At 45.1% G+C, this 21,066-nt stretch overlaps 1 protein-coding gene across 4 annotated transcripts in view; it reads right to left on the bottom strand.

Moving 5' to 3' along the window:
• Positions 1-21,066, bottom strand: part of kiaa0513 (KIAA0513 ortholog) — a 34,912-nt gene that overhangs the window by 9,837 nt on the left and 4,009 nt on the right. Inside the window, exons 2-10 of one of the 4 annotated variants that reach the window (XR_012947467.1) lie at positions 14,680-15,280; positions 11,220-11,319; positions 10,890-10,963; positions 9,723-9,793; positions 8,523-8,730; positions 8,389-8,429; positions 8,220-8,292; positions 7,134-7,211; positions 3,465-4,178 (exon numbers count right to left, since the gene is read on the bottom strand). Coding sequence is in view for 2 of the 4 variants with exons in the window: in XM_076076330.1 (XP_075932445.1) it covers positions 31-60; positions 7,134-7,211; positions 8,220-8,292; positions 8,389-8,429; positions 8,523-8,730; positions 9,723-9,793; positions 10,890-10,963; positions 11,220-11,319; positions 14,680-15,080 (1,076 nt within the window). In the remaining 2 variants the exon portion in view is untranslated. Of the gene's footprint in view, positions 1-30; positions 61-3,464; positions 4,179-7,133; positions 7,212-8,219; positions 8,293-8,388; positions 8,430-8,522; positions 8,731-9,722; positions 9,794-10,889; positions 10,964-11,219; positions 11,320-14,679; positions 15,281-21,066 lie in introns of all 4 variants that reach the window. The other 3 variants (XR_012947468.1, XM_076076330.1, XM_076076332.1) reach the window with 3 other exon arrangements.

Here is a 21,066-nt window from a genome sequence, read left to right as displayed (position 1 = left end):
TTAGGGCAGTGGACACATAGAAGGACAGACCTCTCGTCTTTCTCTTCATCCTGCGTTCCTCTGCCCGGCAGCAAGGCACAAGGAGACAAAGGGTTAAAGTCAACATGCAGAAAGAGGGAGAACAACAACAGCTAGTGAAGTGAAGAGAAGTGAAAAAGAGTCCCATTATTGATCCACTGCAAGGAGACACCAGATCACTGTCACATCATCAGCTCAGCCTAGAAAAATAAATAAATAACACAACTCATCCAAGTACAGAAAAATATCAACTTATCATACGAACAATCAGCTCTCCCTCCTCCCCAAGGAGCATAAAACCCGCCCAACAGCCCAAATGCGGCTGAAAGCCGTCACATTATTTATTATTTGGTACCAAGTGTATTCCACCCTCAGTCTGGCTTTCAGCAGTCCCTTCAGAACCGGTACCAGCTCCACACTGCTGGAACTCTGAGCCCGGTTCCTGCGTGTCAGCCAAATGGCAAACTTAGCAGTACCAGACAAAAAGTTCAGAGTGTGTACAGTTTTCCTCTTAGCAGAGTATTTCGGACCAAAGATACAAACCAAAAGAAAAAAACCTCCCAAGAGCCTGGAACCACCTTTTTAAAAGTTCAAACAGTGCTGACAGATGAGGACACTGAACAAACAGATGGACAAGACTTTCACTCTGAGAACAGAATAAACACCCCTCCCCCAGCTCCGGATCAAGGTGCACTCTGTATCTGTTCGTAGCTATTGTACCGTGTACAACCCTCCACTGGAGGTCTGCTGTCCATTTTTCAACGGGCAGCTTGTACAGAGACCGCCAGCTGCCTTTAGGGGAAAACTCTGGACCAAAGAACCCAGTCCACCTCGACTCCTTCATCGCTGTCAAAGAGCGCAAGTTCACAACTTTGACGCAGGTGTGGTACACAGCTTTTTTACCGCATCCTGAAACTCAAGGTGCGGGGTTGTGAAAGTGAGCAGCTGACTTCCCTCTTTCTGCCACTCTTTCTGATGGACAGAGAAAGGAAGCAGTACTCAAAGCCGTCATACCACTGGTCACACAGAGTTCGGTTTACAGCAAACTCTCTTTGGGGTATGGACAGGGTGGCACAGACTTTCTCCACCACTCTGTTGCCTTCATCTTGATCAGATGGCTTAGTTTGGTGCAGCCAGCTTCTCTGAGACTCGCTCGCATGCTGGCAGATTGAAGAGTTTGAGTCTGTAAAAAGTTGTTAAAAAAAACAAAGGATCCTCAAACAACCACATTACAGGAACCTCATTTGTGGTGTGTGTGGTCTAGAAGATCTGCCATGCCTGCAGTACAGAGCTGTAGAAAGATGTAAGTCCAGTAAGGTCCAAATCAGAGGTAGCCAACACGGTGCCCGCGGGCACCCTGTCGCCCGCAGGGACCACGTGAGTCGCCCGCAAGACATGTTCTAAAAATAGCACTAGTCATTGTGGAGCTCCGTCTAAAATTGTAGTTGCTGTTCTTTTTTAATCAAAAACGCTTGCAGAGAGTTAAGAGAGTTGGGTACCCGGAGGCGCACGGCGGACAGCCAGGACGAGGCCGCCGCACCGCACTAGGTTTTCAGGTTCTGAATGGCGGGCGCATCCCGTTGGTGCCAGACGCGAGCGCACCCCGTCGTCAGGTCCGTAAATCCTCGGAACAGGCCGCGGGGCAACAACTCAGGGGTGGCGGGGGTAGAGGCGAGGCAACGCAATCCGACCAAAAAGGCCCAGACTAGAGGTTTGAACGCGGGCGCCCGAAGACGCTCGCGCGCCTCGGAGGGTTGGATCCCCCGCTCGGCTATAGACGAGACTTTTTACTAGTTTCTTCGTTGAGAAAAGGTACCGTTGGAAAAGCTGGTGTCGGTGACAACAGACGGGGCTCCCGCGATGACGGGTCGGCATGCGGCTTCATTGCGCAATGCAAAGGTGACCCAGACTTCGCAACATGTCTACATTACCACTGGATCATTCACCAGCAGGCGCTATGTGCAAAAGTAACCGGCTTTGATCATGTGATGATACAAAAATATCAGAGATGTGATACCTCTGACTTTCAAATGTTGAAACAGATTAACAGAAATAAAAGTTGCATGTTTAAATATGTATGTGTAGCTATACCATCATTGTTGTGGAAATCATTATTAATAATTATTGTGAGGAATAATTAACTGACATGTGATCAAACAGTCTCTTCACATATATTATTATTATTATTAAGGTGATCTGTGCAACTTTGTTATTCAGGAAGTTTGTATCAAATAAGTAGCCCTTCGTACTACTCGGTACCTTTGTAGTAGCTCTCAGTTTAAAAAAGGTTGGTGACCCCTGGTCCAAAGTCTCTGGTTGCAGGAGGAACAGCTGCTTGTCGTAGCCCAACCGCCCAGCTCTCAGCAGCAGTCGAGCTGTGCCGAGCCAGCTTGGGCCACAGTTGTAAAGCAGTCTTTGAGCTGTCCGGAGTCTAAAGGAAGCAATTTTGGACTGGATGTCATTCAATCCATGCCCTCCTTCATCAACAGGCAGGTACAGAGCTGCTGCCTGGACCCAGTGCTTGCCAGACCAGAAAAAGTCTAAGGTGGCTCTCTGGATGTCCTCTATCAAGCCTCTTGGTGGCGTCGGAGCAATGAGTTTGTGCCAAAGAGTCAAGGTGACTAAGTTTTTGGTAACCAGAACTCTTCCTCTATACGACAACTGAGGTGGCAACCATTTCCATTTAGACAACCAAGCGCACGCTTTCTCCTTCACTCCCTCCCAGTTCTTTGCTTGAAAGCCTTTGGTGCCCAAAAAAACTCCCAGGACTTTCAGTCCCTCTTTCCCCCACTCAAGTCGACCAGGCAGACTGGGTGCTGCCCGTCCCTCCGCTGTCCCACTAACAAGGCTTCAGTCTTGGCCCAGTTCACCCGTGCAGATGATGCTTTTTCATAAAATGATAAGGTATCCTGTAAACATTGATCGTCCTTCTGACTAAAGACTAAAACACATATATCATCTGCATAAGCAAATACAATAGGAGGACGATTAAGACTGGAGGACCCCGGCAGTGAGAGACCGCTGAGTCAGCCTCTCAACCTGCACAGCAAGGGCTCAATAGCTAAGCTATATATTTGACCTGAAATAGGACAACCCTGTCTTATCCCTCACTGTACAGGGATTGGTCAACTCAGCCCTGTCCCCGTCTTCACCATACATTGAGCATCACTGTACAATAATCCAACCCAAGCCAGAAAACCATCACCAAAAACAAAAGCCCTAAGTGCAGAAAACAGATATGAGTGATCCACCCTGTCAAAGGCTTTCTCCTGATCCAATGACACAACACCAAAGTTTACATTATTTTTCCTGCACAAATTCAAAGTGTCTCTCATGAGGAAAATGTTGTCCATGATTGTCCTGTCAGGTACACAATATGTTTGGTCTGAATGTACCACTAAGTCCAGGTTGTCCTTGAGTCTATTTGATAAGGCTTTGAAAAGTACCTTATAGTCAGTACAGAGGAGGGCCACCGGCCTCCAGTTCCTGAGAAACGCCAGGTCTCCTTTCTTTGGCAGCAGGGAAAGCACCGCTTGCTGACAGGAGACAGGAAGAGATCCAGTTTCGTAACACTCCAAAAGAACACTATGTAAATCACGTCCAAGTGTATTCCAGAAGCGTTTGTAAAAGTCAGCAGAGAGACCATCAATCCCTGGTGCTCTTCCCGATGCCATCTGATTGACAGCAACCGTCAAATCCTCCAGAGTCAGCCCACAATCCAGAGCAGCTTTCTCCTCCGGGCTGAGCTGAGGAAGCCCCTCCAAGAGCTCCTGCCGACACTCCATGCTGCACTGCTCCGCCCCAAAGAGGTCAGCGTAAAACTCCATGCCATGGTTCCTCATCTTGCCCGGACTGGTGGTCACCCTGCCTCCTGGAAGCCTAAGGCCAGTCATCTGCTTCCTCTGTGCCACCGATCTCTCCAGGTTGAAGAAGAAAGAGCTTGGGGCATCCAAGTCCTTCAGCTGGAGGAAGCGAGACCTGACCAGAGCTCCCTTCACCCTCTCCTTCAGGAAGGAGCTCAACTCCAACCTCTTCTCCTGGAGCAGTTGACCCGTAGCAGGATCTTGGCCTCGGTGTAGCCCCTCCTCAATATCCCTGATGTTGGCCTCCAGCTCCTGGACTGCTGCCTTGATCTTAGCGGTGGAATGGGAGGAGTACTGCTGGCAAAAACACAAAATGGTGTTTTTCCAACCTCCCACCACAACTTCAGAGAACTAAAATCTGTTTTTTTGCTTTTCCACATTAGCCAAAAGTGTTCAAAGTTCTTGCAGAAAACAGTTTCCTGCAGGAGTTTGTTGTTGAAGAACCTGTAGGACTTGAACCTTTCACCTGGTGAAATGATGAACTCTATGGTGATGATGTGGTGGTCACTGAAGCCAACTGGACTGATGCTACTGTGGAGCAATCTGGATCTCAGACCCTGTGAAATGTGTATCTGGTCTAATCTGGCTGCACTCACCCTGTTATTGTTGACCCTCACCCATGTGTACTGTCTGGATTGTGGATGTTTGGTTCTCCATGCGTCTAGCAGGTCCAGATGTGTGATGACACTGTTAATGCTGTGAGATCATTGTGCATGTGGTTGTGCACCGGTCCTGTCTACAGTAAAGTCCAAAGTGCAGTTAAAATCACCACCAATGACTAAATGTTCTTGATGATGGTTCTTTAGTTCATTGTCCAGTATGTTGAAAAAACAACAACACTCTTTCTCTTCCCTGGTTTGATACATAAATATTGACAAAGCAGAATATTGAGCTCTCATAAGCCCCAGTCTACCTCATCTGATGGCACCGTGTTGTAAATTGTTTGATTGCATGTTTACTTTTATTGTGAAGAGCATGAAAACGGAAGTGATTTTACTGTGAAGAGACAGGAAGTAGCATGATACGTGCTTCTTCACGACAACAATGATGATGGTAAGAGAAAACCCACATGTCGGGTGCAAGAGCGCGGTCTGTTCACTGTAACAGTTGTAATACTCAGGAAGTAAAGTGTTCCGTTCAAAACCAGACGTGTCTTGGTCGTCATTAGAAGCTCCACTTCACTACACACCGTGTGTGTCTCCTGCAGAAACAACTCATGGACCTTTTGTTGAGTCGAGACTTCAGATATTAAAGCCCGTTTTTGCCGATCTCTTCCACCGTTAATGTTTAACGACCCTATTTTGAGGCTCTGGGGAAAAATAGTACAGAGAAAAAAACACTGAGGTACCATTTACTTTTTAGTCTTTTTAACAATTTGACCTTTTTGTGCTTTTCGAAGAAGAGTGATCTTCACTCTTCTTCGAAAAGCACAAAAAGGTCAAATTGCATAATATGTTTTCAGGCGAAAACGCTTCCTCTCATCCAAGAGGTCGAAGCTGACCAGTTTTGTAAGTATGTCAACTGATTTGATGAATTTGGTGGCTGAAGTAATCGCTTAGTTTGACAGATTTTTTAAAAGTTTGATCTAGAAATGAGTTTATTTCTTCCAGCGAGTATAGATCTGTGTTTTTATTGGGGCTTCCACTAACGGATTCTATGTCTGACTCAGTGTCATAATCCATGTCCTCTCCACATGACACATGACTACTAGACACACTGTGTTCTTCATTTCTGCCTCCAACACTTGTGGAGGCTGCTTCCTGGGGTTGTACAGTCTGAGAGCTGCTGTTCTCTGCAACAGAAGCCTGTTGATCCTCAGCTTGGCTCTGCACTTTCTTGTCCTTGTCCTTATTTTTTAACTGTGAGCCAGTGGCACTAGCCGCTGCCCCCGCAATACCGCAATCCTCCACCGCACCCGCGAGCCCGGCCGCAGGCCCACTGGCCGTAGGTTCGATCACAGGTCCACCAGCCGTAGGTTCGACCACAGCTTGGCGCCGGTGGCTGTGCCTGCAGAGCCGGCCTGCTTTCTATGCGGACAGGCAAAACGTTTGTGTCCCACATCTCCACACTCAAAACACTTGAGCTGTCCTGAGCTGGCGTACACCATGTAGGAGCCTCCTCCGTGCTTCACTCTGAAGGACACCTCCAGTGTTTGAGTCGGTGAGTCCAGAAACACCAGAAACACCAGAAACACCAGCCGCCTCGGGGACTGAACGTGCTTCAGTTTAGGATCTTTACATCCCAAACTCACTGTTTTTTATCCACTAGCAAATTTCCCGAACCTCCGGAGCTCTTTTTTCTAACAGCTCGTTCAGGATAAATGGCGGAACACCGGACACGGTGATCCGCGTGGAGGGAGCTGACAGCGGGGAAACCTGCACAAATGCGTCCCTGATGAACACGCCGCTCTCAGTCAGCTGGTAGACACGAGGCTCTTCTTTCAGGAACACAACCACTGCTTTGTTCATTCTCGATGCAAAGGAGAGTTTATCGTGTTCTACCTGCTCACCGACAGCCAACAACACCTCCTCCTCTACGGTGAAGCTATTATCCGGAGGGACTATCCTCACTCCCTGCCGGAGAGATGGAGGTGATGTCTCGGAGGACCCCATTCCTCCCGAAAACACCTCGACAAAGCCCCGATTACTCAACACACAAACCAGTAAAACAGTTAAAGAGACTCACCTGATCATGCACATAAACAGATGTTGAAACACAGTTAAAGACCCGAAGATCAGGGACAGAAAACAATTCAAACTCAGCGCCACTCGCACATCCACCGTCTCACAGTCACCGGAAAGAGGAGGAGAGGAGAGGAGGGGGGAGGAGAGGGGGGGGGGGGGGGGGGGGAGGAGGGGAGGGGAGGGGGGAGGAGAGGGGGAGGGGGGAGGAGAGGGGGAGGGGGGAGGGGAGGTGGGAGGAGCGGGGGGAGGAGGGGAGGGGAGGGGGGAGAAGAGAAGAGAGGAAGGTGTGGGGCATCAGGAGCTTATCAGGCTGAAGCATACTGAACAGCACTGTGACATTTGTCTTTAGATACAGCTCTTTGAACCAACAGTACATCATTACAGGATCTCCAACCTTTATTTAAATGTCATCTGACAGATACAGTGACACTGGAACACACACAGAACACATTTATGTTTTTTAAGATGCTACATTTTGTCCCACAATCCAACACTAACATATTGATTTAATATATATATATATATATATAATATTCATTTATCTGTCAAGATTCCCTTCCACTCTCACCTTGTGGTTGGGGATCTCTTCTTCCTCTCACAATGGACGGCATCAAAGAACGCAGCGTTCCAGAACCTCAGTGTGTGCCTGGCAGAGGGAATGGATGACATGTTACAGGTCTCCTGCCTGACCTACTTCACTAAGCTACCTGAGATGACACTGCACATGACGGCCAGTGGTTGCAGAGAATGAAATCATATAATGATCATTCTGGTAACACCTGCCAAATCTCATTTCTCCTGGCGAAGCCTGAAGGCAGATGGTCACTAAGCTGTGATATGATTCAATGCGTTGATGCATGCTTGATGTCATTTCCATAACATGTCATCAAATCACACTCTTCTTCAGTGGAGCCCAACATGCAGATCAGGAACCCACCTGATATCCTAAGATAAATCTGAGGGGCCACAACATCATTTAGGGAGGAAAGAAAAAAAAGAATTCTCTTGCACTGATTTTGCTTAAATTCTTGCATTTTTTAAAATGAAAAATCCCTGATATTTTACGCCATAAAGCCGCTAGATTAGAAGATGTCCACAACCTGTGAGGAAGGATCGAGTAAGCACTAATTACTTTTTAAGGGTCACGAGTCAGAAAGGTTTGCAACCACTGCTGTAGTTAAAAGAGTACATTGAAATGAAATGGAGTTAGTTGTTCCAAAAACTGTTACAATATTTATTGAGGGAGAGCAGTTAGTGACAGTGTGGGCTCTATGGTAACGAAGCTCTGACAGCTTGACAGAGTAGCAGTAAGGGGCGGGACTTAGCGAAGGGTCTCTTTAGCTCTGAAACTATGAGGAGGTGGTAACAGGTACAGTAGTATAGGAGCTATAATCCACAAATAGTCTAAAGGGGTCACATGTAGTGATAAACCAACAGATCATTTTCAACTGACTCTGCAGAGCGTTTTAGTGTCTTTTAGGCTCATTGTTTTGGTTGCCAACTTTCACTGCTCTCGTTCACTGAGCAAATAAATAAAGTTCTAACGCCCCACTGTGTGCTGCCTGTCCAGCACCAAACAGCAGGCAACGTTACAGTAACATTTAGCTTCTCTCATCCAGAGCTCCTGTATGTGTTCGATGTTTCCTCAACTTACCAGATGGGTTGCTGCTTCAGGTGGGTGTACAGGTACACCTTCTCTCCTTTCTGTTCCTCTGGAGCTTCAGACACTGGGATGGAGGAGATCACATTTTATAAAACCTTAGTTGAGCAAGTCAAAGTGCACTTCAATAACTGCAGTTCAAGAGATGTTTGGTGCATCATACCTGGTGACTTGGGCTTTGTCTCAGCTGGGCCTTCCCCATCCCTAGACATGAGAATGTGGTAAAGAAGAAGAGAAAGGGATGAAAACTATAAACGGCGGCGTCAATGAAAAGAACTCAGAGGTGCATTTCCTCACTCAGTCTTGGGAGCAGTCGAGCCCCTCAGCTTGTTCTCTAGGCCTCCAAAGAAGCCTTTGACGTCAGTCTTGGATGTGGTTTTGAGGAGGCGCTCAGCGGCATCCTTCTTTACGGACAGCCAGGAGTTGGCCTTGTTGATGTACGAGTCTAGACCAGCTGGAGGACCACCACGATCCAGTAGCTCGGCGGGAGACGGCTGGGACTTCCCTGAAGAAGAAAAGAGCAGAGAGGTCGGAATAACGACAGCTATCTGGGTACGGCATCACCAAAACGCTGTTTTAGACGTTTAAAAGCTCCACAAGGCAAATGTGTGTCTGTTGGACTGGATGTCCCCGTGGTGTTCTTAGTGTCCAGCATCACAGATTGTCTGGCTGATAAACAGAGAATAGACATCACCTTCCAACATGTTGTTGCTTCATCTTAGCCAGCTGCAACTCAGTGAGCTGCCCATGACGTAGTCAAGTACTCGTCCGTGAGCTTCGGATATGGAGTCAGATCAGATCACAGATGTATTTTGTGATTTATAAATAAATTACTCTTTCCACAAAAGTAAGATTCACAAATATATTTATAATGCACAAAAAAAAAAATCAAATATAAAAAATAACCATACAGATAAAAACTATTGAAGCTGCATTTCCAATCTGTTGGTCATGTGAGACCTTTACTGGATTACTGTGTGGGACTTCTGAGGCTCCCCTGACTCCCCTGTCTCCTTCATTTATCACATGAGAGCGCCAACACGAGGGTACACTCTTGCGTCAAGCTCAGGTAGGAAATGTGGAAACATGGATGTATAAAGAGAACTGATACAGCATTGGATTTGCAAGGGGGCCTTAGGTAGTTTGAGTTGCGCAGAGTGCAGGTCTACTTTATGTCTAAGAAATACTGACTGCAGACGGATGTTGAAGCAATGATCGCTCAAGGCTTCCTGCGTGCACAAACACAATCACTACCGTCATGCAACCTCACAAAGTCATTGCATCAGTGTTTGTGGTGCTGCTGCAAGAGAAACCACAGGGCCAACCTGTGGTGGTAACACTCGCTGAGTCAGCACTGGGGAGTGATATTATATATGTTTTCTTCTGCAATCAAGAGCTCCGGTTTCCTTTTAAAGGTGTGCAATGAAAGGCTCAACACTAGTTAGAAAAGAAAAGTCCCTCTGATACATGCCAGATAGAGTTTGAGTTGGACCGTACCACTGTAGTAGTATGTGAAGCACATAGTCATGAGGTTCTTGGCCGGGCTGTAGTCATCCATCTGGTAACATCTGGGAACACAGCACATCTTTAGAGAGGATCATCCTATCATCAGCTTACTGCTAGAATTGATGTAATTTACTGGAGCTTTCTCACTAAACGGATGAGAAGGTGATCGATTGTTCTTATTGTCAACCATTACCATGAAAAGACACAAGCCACGATGAGTTGATCCTACTAATAAGTCGTCTTCTTCGTCTGTGTCATAGAGCGCAGTTGTTGTCCAACAACTATTAAAAACACATCAATAATCCACCTTGTTGCACTGGGTTCCTATGAACACACACACACACACACAGGGAATCCCACATACACCGCACTGCAGCCAGAAATACTCAGTAGAGCATCAATGTGGATTCATCCGCCGCTAAAGAAATAGCCCCCATAACATGCACTATTTTCTCCCGTTTAAGTCATGTTCTGTATTAAGAGTGTTGGGAAAAAATCGAAATGACTAATTAGTATGCATTTAAATGATTAAGGAATGTTATACATTTAACAGAGGCTCATGTCCTCTGTAGTGTTTAAGGCCTGGGTCCTTGTGTGAACTTACACTGACACCAGGCGTCTTCAGCAGATGTTTAGTCTATTAAGAAGCAGTTGATTGCCGAAAGAACACTTCAGCTGTTTGTCCTGAATAAGAATGATAATAAACTTGTAGAAAGCGTCAATACTTACGCAGGGCTGATTTGCGACCATGACTTACGAGAAAGTGACCTTTGTACTGGAACGAATTGTTAAAGTGTCCAGATACGTAGACGCCTGTGTGAAACGCAAAATGTGTGTGTGTTACCCTGTGCCAGCCCACTGCATGTTGTTTACTGAGTATAAATACCAGAGACTCGGAGACAGATCTTCGAGCGGCCTTGATGTACATTCTGTATGTGAATCAACCCTGTCTCCTCCTTTGCAAAGAATAAATGGCCAATGATTGATGATTTTTACACCAGTCTCGAGTGAATTTTTCTAACAAAGAGATTTTTGTCTTTTCATGGGGAAAGCTGACAAGAGAAACATTGTAAATGATCATCGGCCGTATCTTTCACAGTCACATAGGATCAGACGATCAAAGCATTCTCGTCTCAACCACAAATATCATAAACTCACTCAAACAGAACCACTGCAAAAGACTGCACCAGTCTGTAGAAGGTGGCTTCACTCACACGTTTAGAGTGGCAGCGCTGTGAACACAGGAGGACAGAGAGTTAAAGACAACATCAGATAAATGACACGCATATAAAACCTCACACTGCAGCTCATTCTATGAGATATTTCAGTTTGATTTCCTGCTGTCATGTTGGTCATTTCTTCATTTGAATATGTGAGTTTATGTATGTAGGGGGTCCAACAAGAACCTGTCATTCTTTGCATTTGGAATATTGCAGTTATTTTTCCTTGAAGGTCAAGTATGACATCTCACTAGTTCATCATATTTACCTGTGCGCTGACGTATTTGGCAAACCACTCCCTGCCTTTGCCGTTCTCTCCACTGCACAGCTCTCCAAAACGAGCCTTCTCTTCCTGGTCAAAGTCCTTCCTGTGAAGACACGGTCCATAAACTCATCACAGCACGGCTCTACAGACCCTGTGCGTCACAGCTGGCTTTATTAACTTAGTCATTTATCAGATGGATTGGACTATTCAGAAAATGGCATGGATATTACAAATCATTATTAAATCAAGTTTGAATTGATCGTAAATTATCAAAGTGTGAAAAAATAAATAAGAAAAAGCATGCACAATTTGAAATACCAAATCAATTCTGTATTGTTAGCAATGCCAAAATGTGCAGTTGAGTTACAGCTCAGCAGTGGCACACCTTGTTTTTATACCACCAAGCACCAAACTGATATTCCAGAGAATTTTTAAAGAAATAGTTCAATTATTTTTCCCAGAGGATCCGTCATTTCCTTGTGTCGCATTCATTGTCTGTGTAAACAGACTAATTTGCATAATATTGAGGTGTAGGTTGCTATATGTCCAGCGTGACATGCCACCTTTTAAGCCAACCGTTGTGGATGTCAAATGAAGAAAGATTCAGCAACTGCACCGCTTACTTCACGCCTCAAATGTTTTCAGGAACACATTTCAGTAAAAAAACATTTGCAATATAAGAAAAGGTTTCCAAAACATTTACTGTATATAAGAAGTGGACGAAGTCATGGTGACATCACCCATTGGTTTGTGGACTACGGCTTTGAAGCCCCAACTTTGGCACTCTGTCGCCATCTCGTTTTTTTGCAACCAGAAGTGACACGATAGGAAACTGTGAAAGTGTTTAAAGTTCTAGACGAAAACACGGACAACTCCCAGACCGGACAACAATCACTGTGTAGCCCCGCCCTAAAGCATCCCCTGCTTTATGGTGTGTTCGACTCTAAATGGACCATAATGTACTAAATGAACATCATGCTGTATTGAAGAAGACTTGAAACTAGAGATTGAGAGGTTTTCTTTGTTGGTCAGTAGTAATTATTTTATACACCATTTTGTATTGTTCTGTTTTCAGGGAAGGAGAACACCTGTCAATCATATATCATGACATCGCCTAGTGGCACGCCCATCATGCGTGCAATGCTGGGAAGCGGTGCAACCCCTCGCGTCCAAAAACACCTCCACAGAGCAATGAACTAGAACCTGGCTGATAAGCTAGTCACGGTGTCATGGCACTTTGTAAAGAATGGTAAAGGATGGATGTATCATTCCCTCCATCCTCCATTGCTGACATGCAAAGCAAAGGAATTGTGAGGGTTCACGGTTTTCTGTGAGGGCTTCAGTGTAGAGCAGAGACTCGGGCGCAGACACAGACACAGGGAACAAGGTGAGGTAGAATGCAAGGTTCTTTACACCAAGCAGTCAAGAACAGGAACTAAAATCAACTCTAACAGGGAGCGTGAAAAAATCCAAACTGAAATAAAAGGCAAAGTCACAAAAAAGGGCAAAGTCACAAACCATGGGACGGAGAGGGTCAACACGAGGGACAAACACTGGAGACACGAGGAGCCCACGGGGAGGAACAAGGCCGAAACATGAAGCACCCCGGGCGAAGAACAAATGACAAATGACAATCTGACAACTGGAGCAGGGCAAGCAGGAGAGTATAAGTATGTGTGGGGTGATGAGAAGATTGCAGGCAGGTGAGTTGAGATGAGTGGGGTTAGTAGAGGGAAAAGCCAGGGGCAGGTGATTGGGCACAGGTGAAGAGAATGAGCACGATCAGGACAACCGCGGAGAGATGAAAAGACTACAAACAGGTGGAATACAAGAAAGCACATGGTGTTGCTACTGGCCGTCTCACACAATGAAGACGGTTAGGAATCTAGAAGACTCCAGTCATAACTGATCACTGGACTGTCTTACAGAAGGTAAAAAGGACAAAGGCAAAGCAAGAGATTCATTCTTTTAGACAAGATGGATTATGACATTACAGAAGTCGGTTTACCATCTGTAGGTCACTGTCCAAAGGCCAACGGATGGCAAATTACCCAACAGAGAACCAGAACTCAGCACGGTCAGAAATGATTAGGCCTGCAGCAAAAATGCCTGAGAAAAGATATATATAAATGTCTGTGAAATGAAAAACAAGAGGTACTCTGATATATAGAAGTTCACCCTGCTCATATTTGATTTCTTATCAAATACTCATGCGTCCGTTTGACTGCTGTTTCCCTGGGCCTCTGCTGGGGAGTCATGGGAATCTCTGACCGGGTGAATGCTTCAAGTCATTCTGAGTGACAAAAATGTTGCATCTGAATGTAAATACACAGCCTAAAGCAGAACAAATGACCACACAGTCAGCAAGAGTGAAACAGTTGTGACACAACAAATGACTGTGTGCTGAGGAGCTATATCAAGGTCATTGATGCCAAAGGGTTCACGTTGTCTGAGCCGGGACTTCTTACGGGCAGACGGGAACACCAGATCCATCTCAGACAATACTTAGCACTCTCTGAGATGAGCAGCTGAGGGGCAGCTTGCTCTGCACCCATTCTATGGTGGCTGCCTGCCATCCAGCCACACAACACCAACTACTCCAGTGTCCCTGAGGGAAGAGCGTCTGCTGTCTCTATGAGCTGCTCTGGACCGTCTCTATACTGTAGTCCCTGTGCTGCTCAACTCTGGAGAAGAGCAGCAACTATTGATTACGATCATTAAAAGAGTACTCCATCAGGTTAGCACGTAGGCTAGTTCTCCAATACTGGAAAAAAGACAACCGCCCAGTTACAGTTGTTGGTTGAGAGATGTCCAACAGCAGCTAGAACTAGAGAAACTCAGGTCTGAACTCCGTGGCTCTGCAGACTAACTTGAGAAAACGTTGCATTCCTTCCTGGACAACACTGAATCCAAGCTTTAAATCTCCTCATATGTAATTGCAGAGCTAGTCATTGTCATCTTTTGGACGTACCACATTAATGAGTTTTCAAGTAGAATTCATAAGCAGCTTCAATCGTAATTCACATTTTGACTGATATTCATCAATCTGTACATCTGCAAGTTCTTTAAGCAATATTGACAATAATGAGTCACTGATGCTCATTACTGTTGGGAAGATTGTACATCCGCAACAACTTGATATCTTTTTGTTTTGTCAGAGAAAGAATGTGCCATTTAATCTGTAAAAAGAGAAATGTCTGCTTTAAAACCCCTTTGTGCACAGTTTTGTAGAAAAGTGATTGTAGCATCTTTCAAATGACTCTGGTGGCATAAGCTTATGTTTGTAGAAAAATAATAAAATGATGGTGAATATTGGCTCAGTCTATTTTCTAGGAGTTGCCAGAGTGGAAGTTTTTTGAAATTGTCACATAGCTTTCAGCTTTCGATGAGTCAATCATGTTGCTTTTGACAGATGCTTTTGATTCTTTTTAGTACACGTATGTGAAAAAGAGATCTTCCTTACTTTCCATGAAACACCTTCTCCACATAAGCCTTCATGAACTGCCTCCTCTCCACCGTCTCACTGTCGGCGTCCTCTCCACTGTGAGCGGATGAAGAGGACGACCTCCTCAGCTCCCACGTGTGAGAGGGCGGGTCCATGTCGTTCTCGCTGTCTGCCGACTCTGTAGCATCGCTGTCGTTGTCTCCTCCCTCTTGGTGGTGGTGGTGCTGGTGGTGAGTACTGGGCTTGGTTGGCGCCATGGGCTCTGGCAGTAAAGGCTGCTGGTGGACCCCCATGGAGGGGGCCTGCTCTGGGGAGAAAATGTCAGTATGGCCGTGGTGTTGGCCTCCATCTATGCTGAGAGCTGTGGCCTCGGAGGGCAGATCAAAGTCTATTAGGTTGTCCACTGCTACAGCCTCCATGTTGGACACAGGTCCCTTTCTCTTCGCTCTGCAACAGTGTTTTCAGAATGAGCTAGTCTGCGCTCTGCAGGAACATGAGGGGGGGGGTCAGAGATGTGGGTGCTAGTTGGAGGTCTCGAATGTTGTTATTGGGTTTGGATTTTGCAGACCCCACATTCCTGAGGGTGCCGACATCAAGTGAACTCACGAACCCAATTAATCTGCGAAGAAAGGAAGGAGAACGTTAGCTTTGTGATCACCTTTTACATTCAGTAATAGACCTGAAGGCAGTGAGAGGTACGCCTCGGAGTCTACAGCCATGCTAACAAGCTGAGCGCTAACATCAGCATGCTAACATGCAGACGTGCTGCTGTTGAACATGCTGGCTCCCTGGGCTACTTCATACTGGAACAGAGCCATCATTGACGTTATTGGGGCTTTCCCCACAGCCTGATAATCACACTGAATAGACGGTGGGCACTCTGTCAGCCACAGTAGAAAAAGCACAGGTGTTACGTTACTGTTGGCCGCATTCCATTTAGCTAATCCAGTTCCAGGGTCCTGGTCTTGTGCATACTTGGACATCTAATGGAACTGAACAATTAATAATATTATTTGGGATATTGATATTGGGCCAATAGTGACTCAAATAGCTGGATCGGTTATCGGTGACTATGGGGCTGATCTATTCAATTAAATCATGTGATCATATTCTATATAAATTATTATTGGAATTTGAATTCCTGTTTAAATATTGTGGTTGGGAATTAGAATGATTCATGATGGCCTGGTGGCACATTGCATATTACTGCTATGTTAAGTCTAAATATCTGCTGTGAGTTCTACGGCCATTTAGTTTCACTAAAGAGTTTGACCTTGTGTTTGTGTTGGAATGCTTGATATCTTGTCTCGTTTGGCTCTAAGCACTCAGCAGTGACTAACATATCTGTCCTTTCCATTAGAAGCACCAAAGAGCTATTATTTCGGTACGTTGACTTCAAACAACCTGTACAGCTGCTGTTATCTCATCAGCTCATGTCACCATCTTCAGGCTTTTGCACAGGACGAATGACCCCCCCACTCTGAATCCCACAGAGCTCCGACTGGTTGGAAACATTGTTATTGAAACATTGTTAATGAAACAAAGTTCAATAATGAATTCAAAAGTAGTGTATTGTACACTTTTATTTTAAAGTACTGCTATATGAACAACAGGGCAATAACATTTGGTGTAAACACTTTAAACACATCAGGTTCTTGTTAGCAGCAGTATTCCCTTTACACAGTAGCAGTTATAACACAGTTATAATGATTCTGATCATAGATATTCAGCCGGTGTTCACAACTTTATCTTCATGTGTGTAAGAGATGCAATTTAAATATACACCTTGAAAACTGCAAACCTATCTACGTCATGTTTTTATGTTTGTTAAATTCTCAGTAGTGATACTAAATGATGCTTATTATACATATTACAAACAAAACACTTTAAAAACTCTAAAAAAATGCGCAATTAAATAATTGTCGGCGTAATTAATGAATGCGTTATATAACGCGTTAACTTGCCCAGCACTAGTATATATATATATATATATCTATATATATATCCCAGGGCAGCTTGAAACCTGTACGTTGTGTGCTAGTGGTTATGAAATCTCAAGTGACGGTTTAATAAGCAAACTAGTTCCTGTTTATTCAGAAGTCAGCATTGATATCATGCAGATAACAGTTGGATTGAAAACCACAAAGACAGGAAGCTCAAATCTTAAACTTCATATCTGATCAAACAAGTTCCCGTGTGCTGCACCTCTGTCCAGCTATTGTGTCAGTCAAACAGCACTGTACTCGACGTTGGTCTTATCTTAACCCCATGAGCCAATCACAGCACGGTCTCATACTGCTGGCTCCCACCCGGGCCTCTTTAGCCCCGCCCCCGGCCCTCATACACACATCCTGCTCCGTCTTTGAGCTGATCTGCTGCAGCAGCCCCTCTATCGGCATCTGCTCCTCTGACCCCACACACAGTTTGTGCCGTCAGCTTTAAACAGCCTGGCACACTTGTTGGTTTCGGAGTGTCTGACAGACCATGAAGGCAAAATTCTTTATATAGAGGTCAATAAAGAATGAATTGAAATATGCTTCGGCGGCTGGCTCTACTGCAAACCAGGCCTTCTCTGCTCGGCTTGTTCTGGTTTTGATGACCTCAAGATTTGTTTCCATTTAAAAAGGTCCTGAAAACATTTTGTCACTGAGTTTTTTACTTTGAGCAAGTCTTCCATGAAGACACAGGTGTGGTTATGAAACATGAGAGATGTCTGTGTTTCGATTTCTCTCTGTGCTCCTCACTGGTTTCACAATCTGAAGGGTTGTTTGGTCACCGTCAAACAAATCGGTCAAACCACACCCACACAGTCCTGACCAAGCAGATTAGCCCAGTTAAAGGGTTTTATATTCATAGATTTGTTGCTTATAAAGTTTAAATATGAACATCAATCTTGTAGATTATCTATATACTTAAGATTTGAAGGCAAGTGTTCAGGGGCTGTAAAGCCTGTCCTAAACTCCAAAGAGACAGAATGTCAAGAGACACCTACCGAACACCTCGCTCAAAGAGGAAACAATCACATTAGATTCTCGTACAACTGAGCATGAGAAAAACATACAACACACTACATATGTCGACACTTGATAAAGTAGAAACTGTGAATGCTGATGCTACTGCCACTACCCTTGTAGTCCCAATGAAAGCTGAGGTGAGAGCGTCTTTAGCTTGTGTACTGCCAGTGTTCCCCAGTGAAATGGAATATTTGAAAGGTGTACAGTTACAATGGAATCCTTTGTATTTGATTGGACGGCTGAATGAATGGCTGGTTAGTATGTAGTGCAATAGAGTGCTGCAGGGAGGACATACGTTGGATGTCTAGCAGGAAGTTCTGCACTGGTTCCCTCGACTAAAAGACAACGAGACTTTTTCCAGTTGTCATTCTGGATTATTGCAGATAATAATAATCTCTGTGGCAAACAAACGATTATGATACGTACCCATTTGTTATAATCTTCACAACACTGAGCAACACTTTTATGATTTCTGAAGCATGAATAAAATCAGCAGAAGTAACAAGCTAACGTTATAGGAACTCCACCACGGTCACATGACTTCAGGTCTGCACCATTAAGCTAAAGGAGGACTAGTGTTCTAGTGAGGTATTTATTTCATGATTTCTTCAGGCATCTAACCAAAAAGCCATTAAAAAAATAAACATTGAGTTTGAGACGAGGCAACTCGATGATTCACGTGTGTGTTTGAGGACTCAATCCTGCAGGAGACTGTGTCTCCACACACACCTCCATGCCATCAACATGCTGCTTGGTTGATTAATGCATGTCATGATATTATTAGTTGAAATTGATCAGTAAGCACACGTCATATTTTGTTTTACTGGAAGACAAGATGAATGATTTTCATATAAAAATACAAATGATTATAACTTCTTTTGCATTATTGTTAAATAGGAACACAATATGAGCCGGGAGGCATTAAACCACTGGAGGCCATTCAATTCATTACTCAACAGCTGTCAAAGTTATGTGATGCTCATCACTGACATCTACAAGGCATCAACACGTTTCTCTCTTCCGATCACTCAAAGCTCTTTAACACTACATGTCGTCATCATTCACCCATTCACACACATTCATACACTGATGAGGAGCTACCATGCAAGGTGCCACCTGTTCACCAGGACTATGTAATCATTAGAACCCACTCATACATTCATACTGTGGGACAGCCCGAGGGAGCCACTTGGGGTTAAGTGTCTTGCCCAAGGACACATCGACATGGACTAGCGGAGCCGGGAATCGAACCGCCGATCCTCTGATTGAAGGACGACCCTGCTCTACTGAGCACTGAGCAGAGGGTCGTATCAAATTATTCAGCTTAAAACGCCAAAGACAAGACATTGAGTGAAGCACAGAAACCCGGCCTCTGTTCTGGGAGGATTTGTGCAAATGTTTTAGATCACTTGTAAGATTCTCAGCGTATTGTGAAGAGGCGGCAGTCAGAGCTCCACGTTACGGATTCAAATGAGGAAGAGGAAAGAAGAAGGCCGTGATACGCCACGTGTTAGAGGCTCAACTGTGTTAGAACTGACTGATACGTCTTCTGTGAGTGTTATGACAGCTTCGTGTGACTGAACGGTCTTGTATATGTACAATTTGTTTGAACAGACATCTTGATCTTAATAAGACTTCCTGAATAAATAAAGCCTAAGTTTGTCATGTTGAGGAGGCAGAGTGAGATCTCAGCAGTAAAGCTGAGCATATGGCCCCCAGTTCAACAGTCTCACTGGCGATACTGAAGGTGTAAAACGTTGCTGGTCACGTGGAGTTCTGAGTCAAGTTGAGCCAGCAGAGCCTCTCAGTAAGTCGTGACTCCCTGCTGAGGATGCCATTTGGCGTGTGTCCTGTCCTCCTGTCTTGCAAACACAAACACACACACACACACACACACACACACACACACACACACACACACACACACACACACACACACACACACACACACACACACACACACACACACACACACACACACACACACACACACACACACACACACACACACACAGCGTTCTTTCCCTCAGACCGCTGCAGTATTTCTGCTTCCATGAGCCAGAAGGGGAGCCCCCACTACACACCCCTCCTCCGACACAAACACAGAGCTCGGAGGGAGGGGCTTCTCTTGTGATGGAGGACACTGAGAAGCTTGAGTGATTTGGTGCAGAGGACCTCTGCTTGTTGCTATTGGCCGTGCAACACGACGGCATCACGAGACCCCGTCCTGCCCTCTTATTTCTCCTCTTCAGTGTGTGCTGCAACTTGGCATGATTCACACATTAAGCAACGTGCCCCCGAGCCCTCTCCCATCCCCCCAGGAAATATCAGTCAGCACACTCGTCCGCAAAAACATCAGTTGGGCAAGATAAGAGCGAAGGCGCCATCCCCCTCGTGTTGTTTTCACGGTTCACCCGTCTCCATCACTCCGGCTTTATGAGCAACATGCAGAAAATGCAAAACAGTAAATCAGCTTCCATGTCAGATGCATTATTACATATTATAGAATATTAATTCAGCATGGGGCCGACATGCCTTCGGAGTCCCCTTCTCAGGCCGCTAGTCCGTTACCAAAATGCTCTCTCAAGCATTCCCGAACAAAGCTCAACCTGATGGAGGTGGCAAGTAATACCCAGCGTGGGACTTTCCTGACCCACAATCCTTTGGCTTCCTTGTGTCATTTGAGAGGGCAAGTTGTTCAGTATTCGCATTAACACGTCTACTGGGATGCCTCACTCACCACAACAGAAACAATGACAACATTCTTTGTCTTGTTTTTTAACTTTGGATGGATATGATCAGAGAGATGGTAACAAGGCTGTTTCTCCTTCCTCCTGGCTCCCTTACTTAAAGGATAACTTTGATATTTTTATACCTGGACCTTATTTTACATGTTTTGTGTCTTAGTGACTAATGGGGACAACCATTTCTGAATTTGATCCAGTATTACGCAAGAGCGTTGTAGTTGATAGCGGCTAAATGGGTTGTAATGTGATCCTATTGGGGCATTCAAGTCCACTAAAAGTGCTTGATTGTGGTCGGTGACTGTTGAGCCCACATCTTCACAGAGACCTGGATCCATCGTGGTGATCGTGATCATTCTTCCCATTAGTCACTTAGATACAAAAACATGGGGAAATAGGGTCCAGCTTAAGTTACCCTTTAACACATAGAATTCTATTCAACACTGTCTGACAGTTTTATAAATAGATAGACTCTCCGCTTGTACCAACTCGTCCTTGTTGTCTCATTTTATACACATCTCCCCATAATTCAGCATGGCATGTTTGGCATCGCTTGGCTGAGCAGCTGCATTAGTCACGACTAGTGGTGTAACAGATCACGGATCAGCCCTCCCGGTTCGGATCACTTGTGAACCGCAGATCAATTG

This window comes from Anarhichas minor, unplaced genomic scaffold, assembly GCF_050575085.1.
Source record: "Anarhichas minor isolate MPS153535 unplaced genomic scaffold, ASM5057508v1 ptg000005l, whole genome shotgun sequence".
In the NCBI taxonomy this organism is placed as follows: domain Eukaryota; kingdom Metazoa; phylum Chordata; class Actinopteri; order Perciformes; family Anarhichadidae; genus Anarhichas; species Anarhichas minor.
This window is presented reverse-complemented; position numbering and strand designations above follow the sequence as displayed.